Below are 18,417 nucleotides of genomic sequence, written 5' to 3'. Positions count from 1 at the left end.
GTGTGTGTGTGTGTGTGTGTGTGTGTGTGTGTGTGTGTGTGTGTGTGTGTGTGTGTGTGTGTGTTAGTATGTGTGTTGATTCACACATCTCACAATGCTCCAAAAAATGACGCTCAAAGATTTTAATCATCTAGTGTGGAGTTTGTTTGCCTTGGGTACTGATCTTTGTTTATGGTGTGTGTGTGTGTGTGTGTGTGTGTGTGTGTGTGTGTGTGTTGATTCACACATCTCACAATGCTCCAAAAAATGACACTCAGTGATTCCCAGTGTGGAGTTTGTTTGCCTTGGGTACTGATCTTTGTTTATGGTGTGTGTGTGTGTGTGTGTGTGTGTGTGTGTGTGTGTGTGTGTGTGTGTGTGTGTGTGTGTGTGTTGATTCACACATCTCACAATGCTCCAAAAAATGACACTCAGTGATTCCCAGTGTGGAGTTTGTTTGTCTTGGGTACTGATCTTTGTTTATGGTGTTTAAAAAAAAAGTTTTTTGTACATTGATTCTGCTGTTGTTTTTCAGTTGTGCTGTTTGTGTGTGTGTTGTTGTTTTGTGAGTGTGTGTGTGTGTGTGTGTGTGTGTGTGTGTGTGTGTGTGTGTGTTTTATGGTGTCTGGATGGGGTGAGTGTTAAACTGTGGAATGTGACAATGTTGCTGCATTGCGAAAACTTAATTGCTGCAACATGTACCCAGTACTTAGCTGTTACCTCTGCACTTCTGTAAACTGGCTGTGATGTAGTGTGTGATGATTTTGTGCGTGAATGAACATAAATTTGTGTTTGAATGTTCGGTTGGATGTCTATGCATGGTTATGCTTGTTAGTTTTTCATTTTGGTGTTTATGGTGGTGGTGTGTCCATCGAGATCGATGATGACCATCGTTGTCATCCAGCTGGGGGATGGGGGGAGGGTGGTGGTGGGTTGGGGGGGAGGATGCTCATGAATCTATCTGTGAATGCGCAGATGGCTGAATAGTCCAATCTGCGCACGAAATGTTCGCTGACAGTTGGGGCAGACAAAGACAGGCATACCGTTGTCAGGGAGCTTGTTTGCCCGTGACTTTCTGGCCTGCCTCTTCTGAACAGCTGCAGCAGTCCTGTTGGCCTCGCACAACTTGGCGCCTTTGTGCACAGCAGCGCGCCATTTGTCACGGTCCACTGCAGATTCTTCCCAGGAGTCAGGGTTGATATCAAACGCTTTCAGAGAGACTTTCAAAGTATCTCTGAAGCGCTTCTTCTGACCTCCGTGTGATCTTTCAGCTCGCCATAGAAGAGCCTTTTGGGCAGCCGATGGTCAGGCATGTGCGCCACGCGTCCAGCCCAGCGAAGCTGGGACTGCATCAGGATGGTGAAGATGCTGGGAAGGGTGGCTTTTGCGAGCACCTCTGTGTCTGGGGTCCTGTCTTGCCACTTGATGTTCAGTAGCTTCCTGAGGCATGTTGTGTGGAAGTGGTTCAGCTTCTTGGCATGTCGTTGGTACACTGTCCAAGTTTCGCAGGCGTACAGTAGTGTGGGGAGAACTACTGCTCTGTAGACCTTTAGCTTGGTCTCAAGACTAATGCCTCTTCTGTTCCAGACATTTGCATTGAGTCTACCAAAAGTTACGCTTGCTCTCGCAATCCTGACGTTCAATTCATCGTCGATGGTCGCATTTCGTGACAGTGTGCTGCCAAGGTATGTGAACCGCTCCACCGCACTGAGTCTCTGACCGTTGACTGTGATGTTGGGCTCAACGTAGGGTTTCCCTGGTGCTGGCTGATGGAGAACTTCAGTTTTCCTCGTGCTGATGGTAAGGCCGAAGTTCCTGCTGGCAGTGGCAAACTTGTCGACGCTGAGTTGCATGTCAGCTTCAGATCCAGCGTTGAGGGCACAATCATCAGCAAACAAAAAGTCTCTGATGATGTCTGTCATGACCTTCGTTTTTGCTTGAAGCCTTCTGAGGTTAAACAGCTTGCCATCTGTTCGGTACTTTAGGCCAATTCCAACATCGCCATCTCTGAAGGCATCAGTAAGCATTGCAGAGAACATGAGGCTGAACAGCGTTGGAGCCAGGACGCAGCCTTGCTTGACACCATTTGTGATAGCAAAAGGAGCAGATGTTTCGCCATTGTCCTGGACTCGAGCCTGCATGCCTTCATGGAATTGGCTGACCAAGGAAATAAATTCCGAGGGCATCCGTACTTGGCCATGATCTTCCACAGTCCCTCTCTACTCACGGTGTCGAAGGCCTTAGTGAGGTCGACATAGGTGGAGAACAGATCAACATTTTGCTCCTGACATTTCTCTTGCAGCTGCCTTGCAGCAAACACCATGTCGGTGGTTCCGCGCTCTTTCCGGAATCCACATTGGCTCTCAGGCAAATGACCTTGGTCAAGGTGTGCTGTGAGGCGGTTTAGTAGGATCCTGGCAAGTATCTTGCCTGCGATGGAGAGCAAGGAAATGCCCCGATGGTTATCACAGGCTTGCCGGTTCCCCTTTCGCTTGTACAAGCGAATGATAGATGCATCTTTGAAATCCTGGGGGATCATCTCTTCTTTCCACATGAGTGAGTACAGCTGATGGAGCTTCTCAGTCAGCACAGTGCCTCCATCCTTGTAGACCTCTGCTGGTATGGAGTCTGAGCCAGGTGCTTTGCCACTGGATAGCAGACGGATTGCTTTCTGGGTCTCAAGAGGTGTTGGCGGATCGTCCAGTGCTTCGTTGATGGGGACTTGTGGGAGACGGTCTATGGCTTCATCATTTATGGAGGAAGGGCGATTTAAGACATTGTTGAAGTGCTCAGCCCAGCGTTCGAGAATTTTCTCCTTCTCGGTGATCAAGGCATTCCCATCTGCACTGAGGAGGGGGAATGATCCTGAGGATGTGGGGCCGTAGACTTCTTTTAAGGCATCATAGAACCTCTTCATATCGTGCCTGTCAGCATATCCCTGGATCTCATCAGCTTTGTCACTCAGCCACTTATCCTGCATCTGGCGTAACTTTTGCTGAACAGTCCTGCGGATGGCATCGTACGCATCCTTTTTTGATGTGGACTTTGGGTTGCTCAGGTAGGCTTGATGCAGACGGCGTTTCTCATCCAGAAGCTGCTTGATTTCATCACAGTTTTCATCAAACCAGTCTTTGTGCTTTCTGGTCATGGGTCCCAGGGTCTCTGAAGCTGTACTATAGATCAGCTCACGCAGGGTCCTCCAGTCAGACTCCACATTCTGGTTGTCCAGAGAGGCGGATTCCAGACGATCTTCCAGCAGCTCCACAAAGGACTGTTTGATGGTGATGTTTTTCAGCTTAGCGATGTTGAGCCGTTTTGGAGCCTTCTGGCCTTGGGGGCGTCTCTTTGGCTGGATTCGAATATTCAGCTTTGAGACTACAAGGCGACGGTCTGTCCAACACTCGGCGCCGCACATGGTCTTTGTTACACGTACATCTTGCCTATCCCTTTTCCTGACGATGACATAATCGATGAGATGCCAATGCTTTGAGCGAGTGTGCATCCATGACAGGCAGAAAACTGTGTTGGTTATCAGCAGTTCGTGCTCAGCACAGGTCTGAAACAAAAGCAATCCATTTGGGTTGCAGTGGCCCACACCATGCTTTCCAATCACTCCATCCCAGGAGATGTAGTCATAGCCAACTCTAGCATTGAAGTCCCCAAGAATGATGAGCTTGTCTGCTTTAGGGATAGCAGCAATGACAGAGTGAAGGTCCTCGTAGAACTTCGCCTTCACTTCATCCGGGTTGGTCATGGTTGGGGCGTAGGCACTGACAATGGTGAGGTGCTTCTGGCCAGATGCCAGTGGGAGTTTCATGGTCATAAGCCTATCGTTGACTCCCTTTGGGATTCCAGCTAGCTTGCTGACAAGTGCTGTTTTTACTGCAAAACCAACGCCAGCCTCACGTCGCTCTTCGCTTCCTCGTCCACTCCAGAAGAAGGTGTAACCAGATCCCTGTTCACAGAGCTCGCCTTCGCCTGCAAGCCGAGTCTCACTCAAGGCTGCGATGTCAATGTTGTATCTGGCGAGTTCGGATGCAACTAGTGCCGTTCTCCTTTGGGGTCTGTCCGCGTTATCTCTGTCCAGGAGAGTCCTTATGTTCCAAGCACCAATGGTGAGAGGAACTATCCTTGTTTTTTTCTTTTCTTTCTTGTTTCGACCGCTGATGTAGGGTCCCCGCCAGCCGCGGTATGCTGGCCAGGGTGATATGGAGCAGGCGATTTTTAGGGCACCTTTTCTACGCCTTCCTCATGCCAGGGAGGTGAGCAGTGCATTCCTAAAGAGGGCTGCTCAGACGCTCAGACGGCTGCCGAGCTCCATCGCTGCTCCTGTCGACGAAGAACGACCCTATGGCCTGAGCCGCCTGCGTGCAGGTCTGCGGCTGCGACTGCCAGTGTACCCACACCTGTCGTTTCGGCGCTCGCCTGTCGCCACAGGACTTGGGGGTGATGAAATGATGAAGGATGAAAGGTCATTTTGGATGACTGATGACTTGCGCGATGAGTTTGTTTAAAGTGAAGAGGAGTTGCGCAACGTCGACCTCACTCTCTCGTCCGGGTCCACCAATTTCCAGTGGCAAGACTAAGTCGAGACGACTGGAGGATGAGCACGGATGCAGTGGATGACCAAGATATCCTTTCGGTGTCTCATCTTGCTCTCTGCACTCCACAGTGCGTTGCTGTAATCGCCTTCCTCTCCGTTGAACCGATAGGTTTCTTCCGCAGATTCTGCCGGATCCAGACTTCGCATGCATGGGTAGACACACCCCGGGGGCCAACTGCGTGTGGCATGCACACAGCACGGTGGAGCTAGATGGCCGTCGGTGGCTCTCCTGAGCCGACGCCCTTTTATGGATCTCCACAAGGGTGTCTAGCCACCCGCCTCACCAGTCCCGGAAGGGAGCGCTGGGAGTGCCGGTTTAGTCGCCGGCAACCCGACCCTGAACAGGTTGTACTGGATTACAGGTTACCAGTAGCAGATCTAATGACGTGACCTGACTACTACACTGGTGTTTATATGTATGTTTTAAACATCAGTTTTTGACATGAGTATGTTTTACATGGAAAGGCACGTTATCAGTCAAATCATAATTATTGTAAATGAAGAGGGTGTGGGTGTGGTGTTTTGTTTGTCAGTGCTGTATTGCCAGTTATTTATGGAGTATCAGAATTGTTAAAAGTGTTTCTCAAATAAACTGCATGGTTTTTGTGATTTTGTTTGAAAAAAAGAAAGAAAGGAAGTAATATGTGACCATGTACTACTCAGTCTATATCTATATAATTATATATATATATTGACAGCAATGCTTTTTTTCTTTGTGTATGAACCATAAAACTGACAAACCATTTTGACATTCTCAGCAATACTTCTGGGTTACTGTTGTATTTATACATAAAAACTGATTAACAGAAAATTTGTCTGTAACTTTTGTTGTGGTGGTGGTGGCAGTGTTTTGTTGTTCTTGTTTGTTTGCTTTTTTGTTTTTTAACCCATCCCCTAAGCCTCAACCATTATTTGGTTGGTTCCATTAGTGAGATTTAGATAGCATGAATTATATTTTTGGTTTCCAGTTTCATCACCCTGCATGAACCACTCTTTTTTTTTCTTCTTTTTTTCGCAATAGCCGAGTGGTTAAAGCATTGAACTTTAAAGGTCCAGGGTTCGAATCTCGCTAACGGCGCCTGGTGGATAAAGGGTGGAGATTTTTTCCGATCTCCCAGGTCAACATATATGCAGACATGCTTGTGCCTGAACCCCCTTTGTGTGTACACGCAAGCAGAAGATCAGATACACATGTTAAAGAACCTGCAATCCATATCAGCATTTGGTGAACATACCCAGCATGCACACCCCCGAAAATGGAGTATGGCTGCCTACATGGCGGGGTTAAAAACAGTCATACACGTAAAAGCCCACTCGTGTACATACGAGTGAACGTGGGAGTTGCAACCCACGAACACAGAAGTTGTTTTGTTTTTAGCTCACCCCTAACCAAGAGAAATGAAAGCAACAGGCGGGATTTTTACTCCCTTTCCTGTTTATTTATATTCATGCCTTCGTTTGCCTAACACAATAAATATGATTTCTTGTGTGTGTGTGTGTGTGTGTGTGTGTGTGTGTGTGTGTGTGCACTCATGCTTATGTCAATGTAGGTGTGTGTATGTGTGTGTGTGTGTGTGTGTGTGTATGTGCAAGCTTCATCTCTCTGCCTTTCTAGCACAGAGATAATGATGTCTGGGTTTTTGCTGTTCATGGGATCAGACATATGCTTTTATCCACACTTTTTGTCAGTGTTCTAGCCATGACTTTGGTATGAGAAATGAAAAAGAAAAGAAAACGCTCCCCCCCCCCCCCCCCCCCCCCCCCCCAAAAAAAAAAAAAAAACAACAAAAAACAACAACAACAAAACATTCCTTGAATCTCACAGCTCTTTTTTTGAATGAATCTCCTTCAGGCAGGAATTCAGCCAATGAAGGTGAAAAAGAACCACCAACCAGTTTGAGTTTCTCTAGGAGGCATCACTGCGTTCTGACAAATCTATATACTCTCTACATCTGATGGGCAGGTGCCTGACCACAGCGTAACCCAATGCATTTAAGTCAAACCTTGTGTGCATGCGTATATATTTGTGTACCTATCAGAATGGATTTCTTCTGCAGAATTTTGCCAGAGCAAGGTTAACTCTTTTGTTGCCATGGGTCTTTTTCAGTGCACCAAGTGCATGCTGCACCTGGGACCCGAGTTTATCTTCTCATCTAATTTTCCAAAGTTACGAAAAAGGGCGAGACCAGGATTCAAACCCAGACCCTCTCAGACACTGTATTGGCTGACAAGCATCTTAACCATTCTGCCACCTTTCTCCTAAAAAAATAAAAAAAAAAAAAAAAAAAAAAAATCTAGCACTGAAATGACCCCTGGTCTCCAACTTTACGGGCAGGGATACTAACTGTTACACAGCTGTGGAGCGACAGCAACTGGTTTTCTGACAATATTCTGTACTAAAGTCCACTTTTGACACAAACATACAAACGCGCACACAAAGTGATACTCTTGTGGAGACAGGTACTCTTTTGTGGAGATATTTCTCTTAGAGCAGCCTGAATTTCACAAATAGAATAAAATCTTGCCTCTGTGTCAGCAAAATATACACACCACACATACACAATAAAATGTGTTACTCGAACACGCTTCAAACCTGTGCTCTAAACATACACAGGGGAGGTAACCTATAAGGGGGAGGTAACTAGCCGCAAGTACTTTCATTTTCTATTACTGGAAGCATACTGAGCTGGACAAAAAGCTTCTTGTCAGAAAGAACACAGGTAGTTAGAATTGGAGAAAAAATGTCAAAAAATGAAAATGTTGTTAGTGGTATACCACAAGGTAGCATACTTGGCCCAGTGCTTTTTACAATGTACATAAATGACCTTCCTGAAAGTATAGAAAGCAAATGCAAAATATTTGCTGATGATACTAAACTTTACGACAATGCACAAAATACTACTACACTACAAGGATTTATATAAGTTACAGGACTGGACTGATTGATGGAACCTATATTTTAAAGTATCAAAGTGTAAAGTAATGCACATGGGAAGAAAAAAATCCAGAAAACAAATACCGTATGATAATAGTAGACATCACACAGGATATTGAAAAATGTCATTGGCATATTTTTTTTTTTATTATAAACTATCATTTGACATGCATATACAGAATATAATAAATAAAGCCAACCAGATGATAGGAATAATTAAGAGAACATTTACCTATTTAGATAAAGATATAATTCTTAAACTGTATAAAGCATTGGTTAGATCACAAGTGGAATATGGTAATATTGTGTGGCACCCATACCTCAAGAGACAATCTATAGCTACAGAAAGGGTACAAAGAAGAGCAACTAAGTTATTAAAAGAATGCAAATCTATGAGCTATCAACAGAGACTTATATACTTAACTCTGCATTCATTAAAGGGTAAAGGCTCGGCATTCATTAAAGGGAAGAAGGCTAAGAGGGGATTTAATAGAAACATACAAAATGTTAAATTGCTATAATGAAGTCAATGTGAATAATATTTTTAGAATGTCAGATTATGAGAGTACAAGAAATTCAATGATGAAAATTTGTAATGTGCACTGTAATACTAACCTAAAGACTGAAAATTCATTAGCTAATAGAATTGCTCATATGTGGAATGCACTACCTATTGAAACAAAACTTGCACCAAATACTAATGTGTTAAAAAATCTTGACATGAAAGGAAATTTAAAAGAAAAATGTATTGACTTTGGCGAGTGATTTACAGTCCGTGTAAAAAAAAAAAAAAAAATGTATCCCACAAATAAAAGGAGACCAATATTGAAGGGGACAAAAAAAAGGCCGTGAGGCCTAGGCAGTCAAATGCCAGTCCCTACACCACCACCACCACTACTACTACCCATCTCAGGGGTAGTAGTTTGCACAGGACAGGAAATCATACCCCTGCCGGAGTCTGCACCAGTGGGTCACGGTAAATTATGTGTAATTAAAACACCTTAAAAATATAAATAAATAAATAAAAGCAGAAAAATGATGAGGTATGGTTGATCAGTTAATTTTCCAGGACATCAGAGTGCCAGATTTTGCATGGGTTGCATTTTCTTACAACTTATTACTTTAAAAGGTGGTTTGATGTCCAGGCACTGGTAAAGATTGGTGATGGAAAGGCATTTTACTTAGGTTTTCAGTCAGAATTGAAGCTAGCAAATTCACACATGGAAATTGAAAGTAAAACAAAGGAAATCATATCATTCCAAAATTCAAGGACCTATTTCAACGTCTGTTCCCGTGCACATGCGATTTTTGTGACCCATTTTCTGAAGTTTGCTACAATTTTGAGGGATATTATGCCGTTTTGTTTAACTACTGTACAACCATGTTACAGGGACCAAAAAATCGTATGCAATGACGCGTTCATTCATTTTCACAGAATCACAGAAATGTTTGGCTATAGGCTAAAAGCCTTTTGCCCTCGTAATCAGTGTCCATTTATGTGCTTTTGGATCACTTGTTGTGAACAAACCCTTGTTTAAATCTGGCATAGTGTATACTATATTTATCTACAGCTCAGTAAAGATTTAACTCTGTGGAAAATACATGGTTCTTAAACTTTTTGTCAATGTGATTTTTGAAGGCGTTTACCGATGGTGCATTGATGGTGTCATAGGAAAGGTTATTCCACAGATTTATGATACGGTTGGTAAAGAACTTGCGGAACTGGTTAGTTACGAAATTAGTTTTGTTTATTTTGAAGTTGTGCCCTCGAGTTTTATCGTAGTTAGCCATAGTAAACAATGAAGAAGTGGTGCAAGGATCATAAATATTGTGCATGATCTTATATACTTCAATGAGATCACCTCTTAATCTTCTAAACTCAAGGCTAGGCATATTAAAAAGAGCCAGGCGCTCCTCATAACTAAGATCACGAGTACTAATAGTATTACTAGTTATACACTTGGTAAATCTGCGTTGAACTCCTTCAATCATATTTATGTGCTTTTTAAGGTAAGGGCACCATACTGAGTTTCCATATTCAATAATGGGTCTAACCAGAGGTTTGAACAATGGAATCATAATTTCGGGAGATTTATTAGTTACAGTTCTCACAAGAAGACCAGAAATTTGATTTCCCTTTTTCACTATATTATTTATATGTGCCTCAAAGCTTAGTTCTGGGTCCATCGTGATCCCTAGATCTCTTTCCGCTGTTGTACTATCCATTGTTCGAGTTACCCCCTTTTCCTGTATCGTGTACTGATACTGTGGATTATTCTTTCCAAGGTGCAGAACTTTGCATTTCTCGCTGTTAAATTGCAACAGCCAATTATTTGTCCATTTAACCAGATTATGTATACACATTTGCAAGTGATCTCTATCTTCTGTATTTCGGATGGCAGAGTAAGCCTTGGTGTCGTCTGCAAAAAATTTTACTTTACAATCTACCTCACCAGGCATATCATTTATAAAGTATATGAACAAGGTTGGGCCAAGAACACTACCTTGTGGTACACCACTAGTTACCTTAACCTTTGATGATTTACTACTATTTACACTTACAAACTGTGATCTTCCATTTAGAAAATCTCTGATCCACAATAGTAGCTTGCCTTTTATCCCATAGCCTCGGCCTAGTTTATTCAAGAGTCTGTGATGGGGAACTGTATCAAAAGCTTTCCTTAGATCAAGGTAGACTGCATCGACTGGTACCTTCTCATCTAGCATGACTAACCAATCTTGTAATGTAACAAGTAGTTGTGTAACACACGAGCGCCCTCTGGTAAATCCAAACTGTTCTCTAGATAACAGATCATGTTTGGTTAAATGTTGGCAGAGAGCGTCTCGAATAAAACCCTCAAAAACTTTACAGACAACTGATGTTAGACTGACTGGACGATAGTTACCCGCAGAATTTTGGTTACCTTTCTTAAAGATAGGACGTACTTCTGCTTCTTTCCAAGCTTTTGGTATTTCACCCTTATCTAGTGTTCTATCAAACAAGATCTTAAGTGGGTGAGCAATAACTTCAGCAAGCTCTATTAATACTCGTGGGTGTATCTCATCAGGTCCTGGGGACTTTGATGGGTTTAGGCTCTTTAGAGCTTTTTTCATCTGTTCAACTGTGACCTCCACGTTGGAAATTTCAGTAACCCTGGGACATTTACGTTACTCTCCTCGGTAAAAACACTAGCAAAAAATCTGTTTAGCACAGCTGCTTTTTCTGAGTCATTTTGTGTTAAGGTACCATCTTCCTTTATTAGATTAGCAATTTGTTCTCTTGGCAGAGTTTTACTTGCAACATAACGGAAGAATCCTTTTGGATTATGCTTAGATTCTTTAGCTAATTTAGTTTCCTTAGCTTTCACGTTTTTTCTTGACTCCCATTTTACCTGGTTTCTAGCACGTGCATATATTTTATAGTTCTCACTAGTGGGATATTTCTTATATTTTTTAAAGGCTCTACGCTTTTGATGAATTTTATCTAAAAGTGACTGGGGAATGGGATCACGTCTTTGTTTATTGGAGGGTCCTTGTTTGAATGATTTTTTTGGAATAAATTTGTTCATGGACTTTATTATTACATCATGAATAAGTTCCCAGGTTTCATCCACAGATGTCTCATTTTTCAAAAGGTCATCCCAGTTTATCTCACCTACGTAATGCTTCATGCCTTCGTAATCTCCTTTATCTAGTTAATATTTCACAGAGTGACCAGATGGATGCATCACTGAGAGCCGCTCTTTCCGTTTCTAGACACCCAACTATGAAAAAAAAAGAGGCAAACCAAAAAATTTAATAAAAGGCCGAGTGTGCAAGTGTCGGTTAGTGCTCATGATACGGGTCATTTCGCTTCACATTATTCCCAACTCTTGGATCGATTACGCTCAATATGTCTCCTACGCCTGCATTGCAAAGCGTCGTTAAACCGGTTTCTTCTGTAAAAGGCAGCTTTTACGCGAGATCTGCATGCAAAAACACATGTGCGAGCCATAACTTCCACGAATGGACTTACGTAACTTTTGCCATGCGACCTTTTTCGAGGCATGAACTCCGTGAACTTTGCAGGCGAAATGTCAGTTCCGGTTATCTGCATCCGGTGTCTCACAAAAGTTTGTTTTGGGATAAGTTGTTCAGCCGCAAAATACGAAACCAGTAGAAGTTTGAAAGAAAAAAAAGTGACTTTTTTCGGCTCAATGGAGTGTAGAGAACGAACGGTTTCTTTAGCTTCGTGGACACATTTGTGTGAATGGCTGGTCGTTGTATTTTTCGGTCTTACAGCTGTCGAAGGTGAGACAGTCAGTGACAGTGTCACTGGTGCAGTGATCGTGTCAGTGTCAACTTAACCATTATCATGTGAGAAGTATTTGATAGATGAATGAAACTAATATGTGTGTGTGTAATCTAGAAGGCTGTATCAGGGAAGACCCTAACTTTATGCTAAAGTGCTACACTTAACTTGTTTATGTCCAAGAAAGTGTTATGGTGTGGAGTCTACATTGAGGTGACTGATGAGTATTTCCTGTTCATTGCCAATCCCACATAATCCATGATGGAATGGGCGTGCGGAAATAATGCGATCACTTACCATTACCTTGATATAATTGCATGTTGCAAGAAACACACACACACACACACACACACACACACACATGCGCATGCGCGAACAAGGACAAACACACACTCACACACACACACACACAACACACACACACAGAGCTCCAGTCAGTAAATGGTAAGAGAGAGGGGGTGGGGGGGTAAAAGTTGTAGAAGTTTAAGAAGCAAAATCTTCAACAAATTAAAGAAAGGCAGAAAAAGACTTTTCTTGGCTCAGTGGAGATTTGATAATGAGTGATTTCTTTTATACCTTCATGGACACAAATGTGTGAATGGCTGGTTATGTTTTTTGGGTGTTACAGTTTGTAGAAGGTGAGGCATTCAGTTACACTTACAGTGACTATTTATAACTGATAGTGATTGTGTCAGTGTAAACTGTAAGCTACTATCATGTAAGGCATAGTTGAGATGAATGGAACCAATATACATCATTACATGTATACATTACATCAATACATGTATAGTTTGATAAGGCTGTGACAGGGAAAATCTGAACTTATTTAATCTGCTGTTGTAAGGACTGCTAGTTGATACCACTTGTGCAAGGACTACTACTGGTGCTAATATAGTGATTGCTTGTTTAATTTAGGACTGCTGGTGTCGTATTATGTTGTCCCGGCCATGCATCGTTAGGTTGTCTAGGAGTCAATTGTAATGTATCTAAAGTATTAGTCCAAGAAAAGTAACTACTACTAATACTACCTAATTTATTATCATTAAGAATAACGTCCCTTGCATGAGAGCTTGATTTCTGTAACCTTGAACGCCAACGGTGGTTTCTAAGTAAAGTTAAGAAGTTTTCATCTGTCTTCGCTCATGTCTTTAATTGTGTGTGAATCCACAACATCATTAAACATTTGCAGAACATCTTTTCCACTTTTCCATCTTACAAACATTACACTGGCGACGAGTGGGTAAACTTATTTTCATTTTCTTCAATCGAATCCGATCAAGTCCAAAAACGTAAACAAGACAATGGCCGCTGCGCTCCCGAGCTATGCTGTTTTTGACTGTTCACCAGAAGGTCGTGCTGTACGATGGCAAAAGTGGATTTCAAGATTGAAAAATCTCTTTACTGCATATGCTATAGACGACGATGAGCGCAAGAAAGCTTTATTACTGACGTATGCTGGAGACGAATTGAACGATTTTGTTGACATGTTCACGGAGCAACAACTGCATCCCCAACCTAATGAAACGCACTTCGGCAAACTGTGTGATGCAATCGCTGCTTATTTCAACCCCGAAACAAACACAGAAGTTCAACGTTATGTATTCAGACACACGTATCAGTCAAGTGACAACATTGATGAGTTCTATGCAGAACTAAAACATCTTTCTGGTACCTGTGGTTTTCATGATGCCAACGCAGAAATGAAATTACAATTCATTGCTGGCTGCAAGTCTTCCAAAGTCAGGGAGAAAGGACTGTCTAGCCCAGCTATGACTCTTCAAGACTTACTTGCTTTTGCACGGACATTACAACTGACTGCTACCCAATCAAAGAAAAAGTCAGAATCTGATGTTCATCATGTCAGATCACAGCCCCAACAGCAGCAACACTCAGGTCGTAATCATGATGGTGAACTCTATTATCAGGTGCCAAAGTGTTCAGCAAACTTGACTTAAATCAAGGATATAACCAACTGGAATTGGATGAGGAGTCAAGATACATCACCACATTTGCTACACATCTGGGACTATACAGTTATCTTTGGTGTCAATTCAGCAAGTGAAATCTTCCAAGAAAACATTCGGCAAGCATTGTCAAATCTACAAGGTGCTATCAACATCAGTGATGACATTCTCTGTTTTGGATCTTCACAGCAAGATCATGACTCCAGTCTGCGTTTACTGTTCAAACGTCTTCGACAGAAAAGTCTCACTTTGCACTGTGACAAGTGTGAATACAACAAGAAATCTCTTGAGTTCCTTGGTCATGTGTTTGGAGAAGAAGGAATCAAACCAAGCCCAGACAAGCTCAAAACCATCCTTGATCTGCCTACACCTACCAATGCATCAGAAGTCTGCAGTCTTCTTGGGATGATGAATTTTTGCAGTGCTCATCACATACCAAATTATGTCACACTGACACATGAACTGCGCAATCTAACCCAGAAAACCACACCATGGAGCTGGACAAGCAAGCACGAGGCTGCTCTTTCCAAGTTAAAATTGGCACTCAGCGAAGCAGTAACTCTTGCTTACTTTGATCCAAAAAAGCCAACTCACATCTACACTGATGGCAGTCCAATAGGAATATCTGCAGTTCTCACTCAAGAAGGTCATGTCATTCAGTTTGCAAGCGTCCTCTCAGTCCAACTGAGCAGAGGTACTCACAGACTGAACGAGAAGCACTTGCAATCACATGGGCTTGCGAGTATTTTCATATATACATCTTCGGAGCCCCATTCACAATCTACACAGATCACAAGCCGCTTGTGACAGTCTTTAACAATCGATCCCACTCTTCAGCAAGAATTGAACGTTGGGTGATGAAACTTCAATCCTATGAAATGACAGTTCATTACCGGCCTGGATTTGACAATCCAGCAGACTATCTTAGTCGCCACCCTGTTGCACAATCTTGGATGGGTAGAGAACAAGAGATCACTGAAGAATACATCAACTACCTTGTGAACACAGCCAATCCAAGAGCAATGACTATTGAAGAAGTAGCAGCAGCAACTTCACAAGACTGTACACTTACCACAGTGATCAACTGCATCATCACAAATCAGTGGTTCAAGAAAGATACAGAAGTGGATGAAAAGACATTTTATACACTCTACCTTTGTCGATCAGAACTTTCACTCGCTCATGATGCCAGCATCATCCTGAAAGGTCGACAGATTGTCCTGCCAGCATCGCTTCATCCGAAAGCAATCAACACTGCACATTCTGGACATCAGGGCATCGTAAAGACTGTTTCACTTCTTAAAGAGAAAGTGTGGTTCAGAAATATGCAACCCTTAGTGGAGAACACCGTCAAGAACTGCATGAAATGTCAAATTTCAACACCAACAGCAGTGCGAGAACCATTTCAGATGTCAAAACTCCCTGACCACCCCTGGAAAGAACTTGCTGCTGATTTTGGTCATCTTCCTAATGGCCAGTACATCCTAGTTGTCACAGATGAGTATTCTCGCCATCCTGTTGTTGACATCTTGGACTCAATATCAAGTCAGACTGTGATCCCACGACTCGATAAAATATTTGCAGAAGTTGGAATCCCAGAATCTTTGAAAACAGATAATGGACCACCTTTTAACGGCAAAGACTTTGTACTTTTTACTGTATTGTTCGCATCTGGGTATTACACACCGAAAAATCACTCCATTATGGCCTTGCACCAATGCTGAAACAGAACAATCAAGAAGAACATCAAGAATTCCACTACCCCCAACTTCAAGCAAGAAATGTACAAATTTCTTCTGGACTTTCGTACAACTCCACATTCTACAACAGGTGTTCCTCCAGACACAGCACTTTTTGGTAGGAATCTGAGAACCAGACTTCCACAAATTTCTGAACACCTAGAGGACAACTCTATGAGACAACGTGTCGCTGCTCAGAAAGCCACCATGAAAAAGTATGCTGACTCCAAAAACTACGTGAAGCCGTCAAATCTTCGTGTTGGTGATCCTATCCTGCTAAAAAACCACGACACCATTTCGTCGGATACAGCATATCAGCCTGTCCCTCTTGTCATCATGCAGAAGAAAGGATCTATGATCACGGCTCAGCGAGGACAACAATATGTCACCCGCAACAGCAGTTTCTTCAAAAAATCTCCCAGACACCCCACTGTTGTAGAGACAGAACCTGACTCTCCAGTGGAACTGAATGAAGATGAACCAGCACATTCCCAATTATCACATGCACATGCTACACCCAACTGTTACTCACACCACAATCAGACTCCTGTGACCGGGCCTGTGTCTGTGAGGAGTAGGCCAACACGCAACGTGAAATTGCCAAAACGCTTTGATGACTTTGTCATGACTTAAAAAGTCACCAACACAAAATTCAAGACTAGCTCAAAAACTGTACACCTAAGTTTATACTCCTTTCTGAGTATAATTCATTACAATTCACATGTTTGCTAGCTATACTGAAAGGAAGAAAATCAAATTTCATATCTAACACACCAACATGACTTTAAAAGTTTGAAACAAACAAACAACAACAACAACAACAGCAACAAAATGATAACATTAATTTGATTCATTTTTAGTATTTTAAATTATCTTGTTTTAATGTTGATCTTAAAGTTTACTTAAAACTTGCATGTTATAGTAGTAAGAGAGAAGGACAGAACATTTTATTAGAATGTGTTCCATTCAAGTTAATATTTTAATTTTATCACACTGAAGCAGATGGAGAATGAGACTTTTGTGTGGAAAACACTTGACTGTTCAGTGGGTGAACTACTTTTTTACATTGTTATAGAGACACATTGAGTATTTGACCTTCTGTGGATTGTTTTGAATATTTAAAAAAAAATCCAAGGGTATGAAGTTTTTTTTATCCGAGGGAAGGGGTGATGTAATGTATCTAAAGTATTAGTCCAAGAAAAGTAACTATTACTAATACTACCTAATTTATTATCATTAAGAATAACGTCCCTTGCATGAGAGCTTGATCTCTGTAACCTTGAACGCCAACAGTGGTTTCTAAGTAAAGTTAAGAAGTTTTTATCTGTCTTCGCTCATGTCTTTAATTGTGTGTGAATCCACAACATCATCAAACATTTGCAGAACATCTTTTCCACTTTTCCATCTTACAAACATTACATCAATCACTATCCCGGGCTGAATACAGACATCTATTTGCTGATGGGCTAATAATATAAACCATTATTCTACATCCCTCCTTTTCAAGTTTGTAAAAAAAAATATTAAAAAAGCCAACTAAATTTAGGTCTGCAAGTCCTGTTTGATCAGTGTATCTGCATCTGAATGGTAAACTAATAAATTCAGCGTCAACTTTGTTCAACACCAACATTTAAACTGAAACTAATATCATAACCAGTGTGCACTGTCAGAGATCTAGAATATCTCGAGGCTTCACACGTCTTCCTGATTTCGTTCAAGTGGCCAGTTCAGTTTGTTTTCTCATTTCACAACCCCGTGGATTTGTTGTCAGTAGTGGCCCAGGTTCTGGTTCAGGTTCTTGTTCTGGTTCTGGTTCAGGTTCTTCTGGAACTGTTGACGTAGTAACAGCTTCTTCAGGTTCTTTGTATGCCTCGTATCGTCTTCGTAAGTGCCATCTGTTCCTCCTTTGCTGACCGGTACGGGTTTTCAGAGTGTACGAGGATGATGTCGGTTTGTTGACTACGATTGCTTCTTCATCTCTAGGAGTTTTCATCCACACCTTCTCTTCTTTCTCCAGGGGTTTCAGTGACTTTGTTCTGTGACGATGGTCAAAGTTCTTTTTCTGTTTCTGTTTGATGCGAGCATCATTTTCCTGGAACTTTTGAAAGTTTCTGTTGAGTGGAAGGTGATGGCTTGGCATGCAGGGGATTTTCATTCTCAGCTTTCTTCCCATCATGAGTTCAGCTGGACTCAGTCCATGTCGTAGAGGTGTAGCTCTGTAGTTCAGAAGAGCGATGTTTGGATCTTCAGCTTTCTTCAACAAGTTCTTCACAGTTTGTACTGCTCTCTCTGCCTTGCCATTTCCATGAGGATGAAGAGAGCTGCTTGTCAGATGGGTGAAACCATACTTTTCTGCAAATTTGGCAAAGTGTCTGGAACTGAACTGAGGTCCATTGTCTGAAACAACAGTTTCTGGAATGCCTTGTCTTCCGAAGATGGCTTTGCAGTGTGAAATCACTGAGACTGATGTGGTTGTTGATACCAAACGGCAGATGCTTGAAGCAATATCGCCCGAACGGAGTTACGAAGGTTGTCAGCTCCTGGCTGTCTGAATGAAGTGGTATTTGATGGAAACCACTGTTACAATCCAGTTTTGTGAACACCTTGGCACCATCCAATTGGGCCAGTGACTGATCAGTTGTGGGGAGTGGAAAGTTCTCTCGACGCACACTCTCATTGAGTTTTGTGAAATCGATGCACAGCCTCACTTTCCCATTTGATTTTGGTACAGCCACTATCGGTGCACACCAGTCAGTCGGAGTGGTGACAGGTCTGATGATGTCTTCCAGTCGAGCCAGTTCTTCCTTTACTTTTGTCTTCATAGGGAGCGGCAGACGTCTAGGCGCTGCTATGGAGAATGGTTGCATGTCTTCTGTCAGTCTGATTTTGTAGACGGTCTTCATCTT

At 42.3% G+C, this 18,417-nt stretch overlaps 1 protein-coding gene across 1 annotated transcript in view; it reads left to right on the top strand.

Annotated features, from left to right (window-relative positions):
* Nucleotides 1-11,613: 11,613 nt before the first annotated feature.
* LOC143291196 (uncharacterized) overlaps nt 11,614-18,417 on the top strand; it is a 29,031-nt gene continuing 22,227 nt past the window's right edge. Inside the window, exon 1 of the mRNA XM_076600929.1 lies at nt 11,614-11,807. Within this exon, the coding sequence (XP_076457044.1) occupies nt 11,714-11,807 (94 nt within the window). The 5' untranslated portion in view covers nt 11,614-11,713. The remainder of the gene's footprint in view (nt 11,808-18,417) is intronic.

The sequence above is a fragment of the Babylonia areolata genome, chromosome 16 (genome assembly GCF_041734735.1).
Source record: "Babylonia areolata isolate BAREFJ2019XMU chromosome 16, ASM4173473v1, whole genome shotgun sequence".
Taxonomy (NCBI): domain Eukaryota; kingdom Metazoa; phylum Mollusca; class Gastropoda; order Neogastropoda; family Buccinidae; genus Babylonia; species Babylonia areolata.
This window is presented reverse-complemented; position numbering and strand designations above follow the sequence as displayed.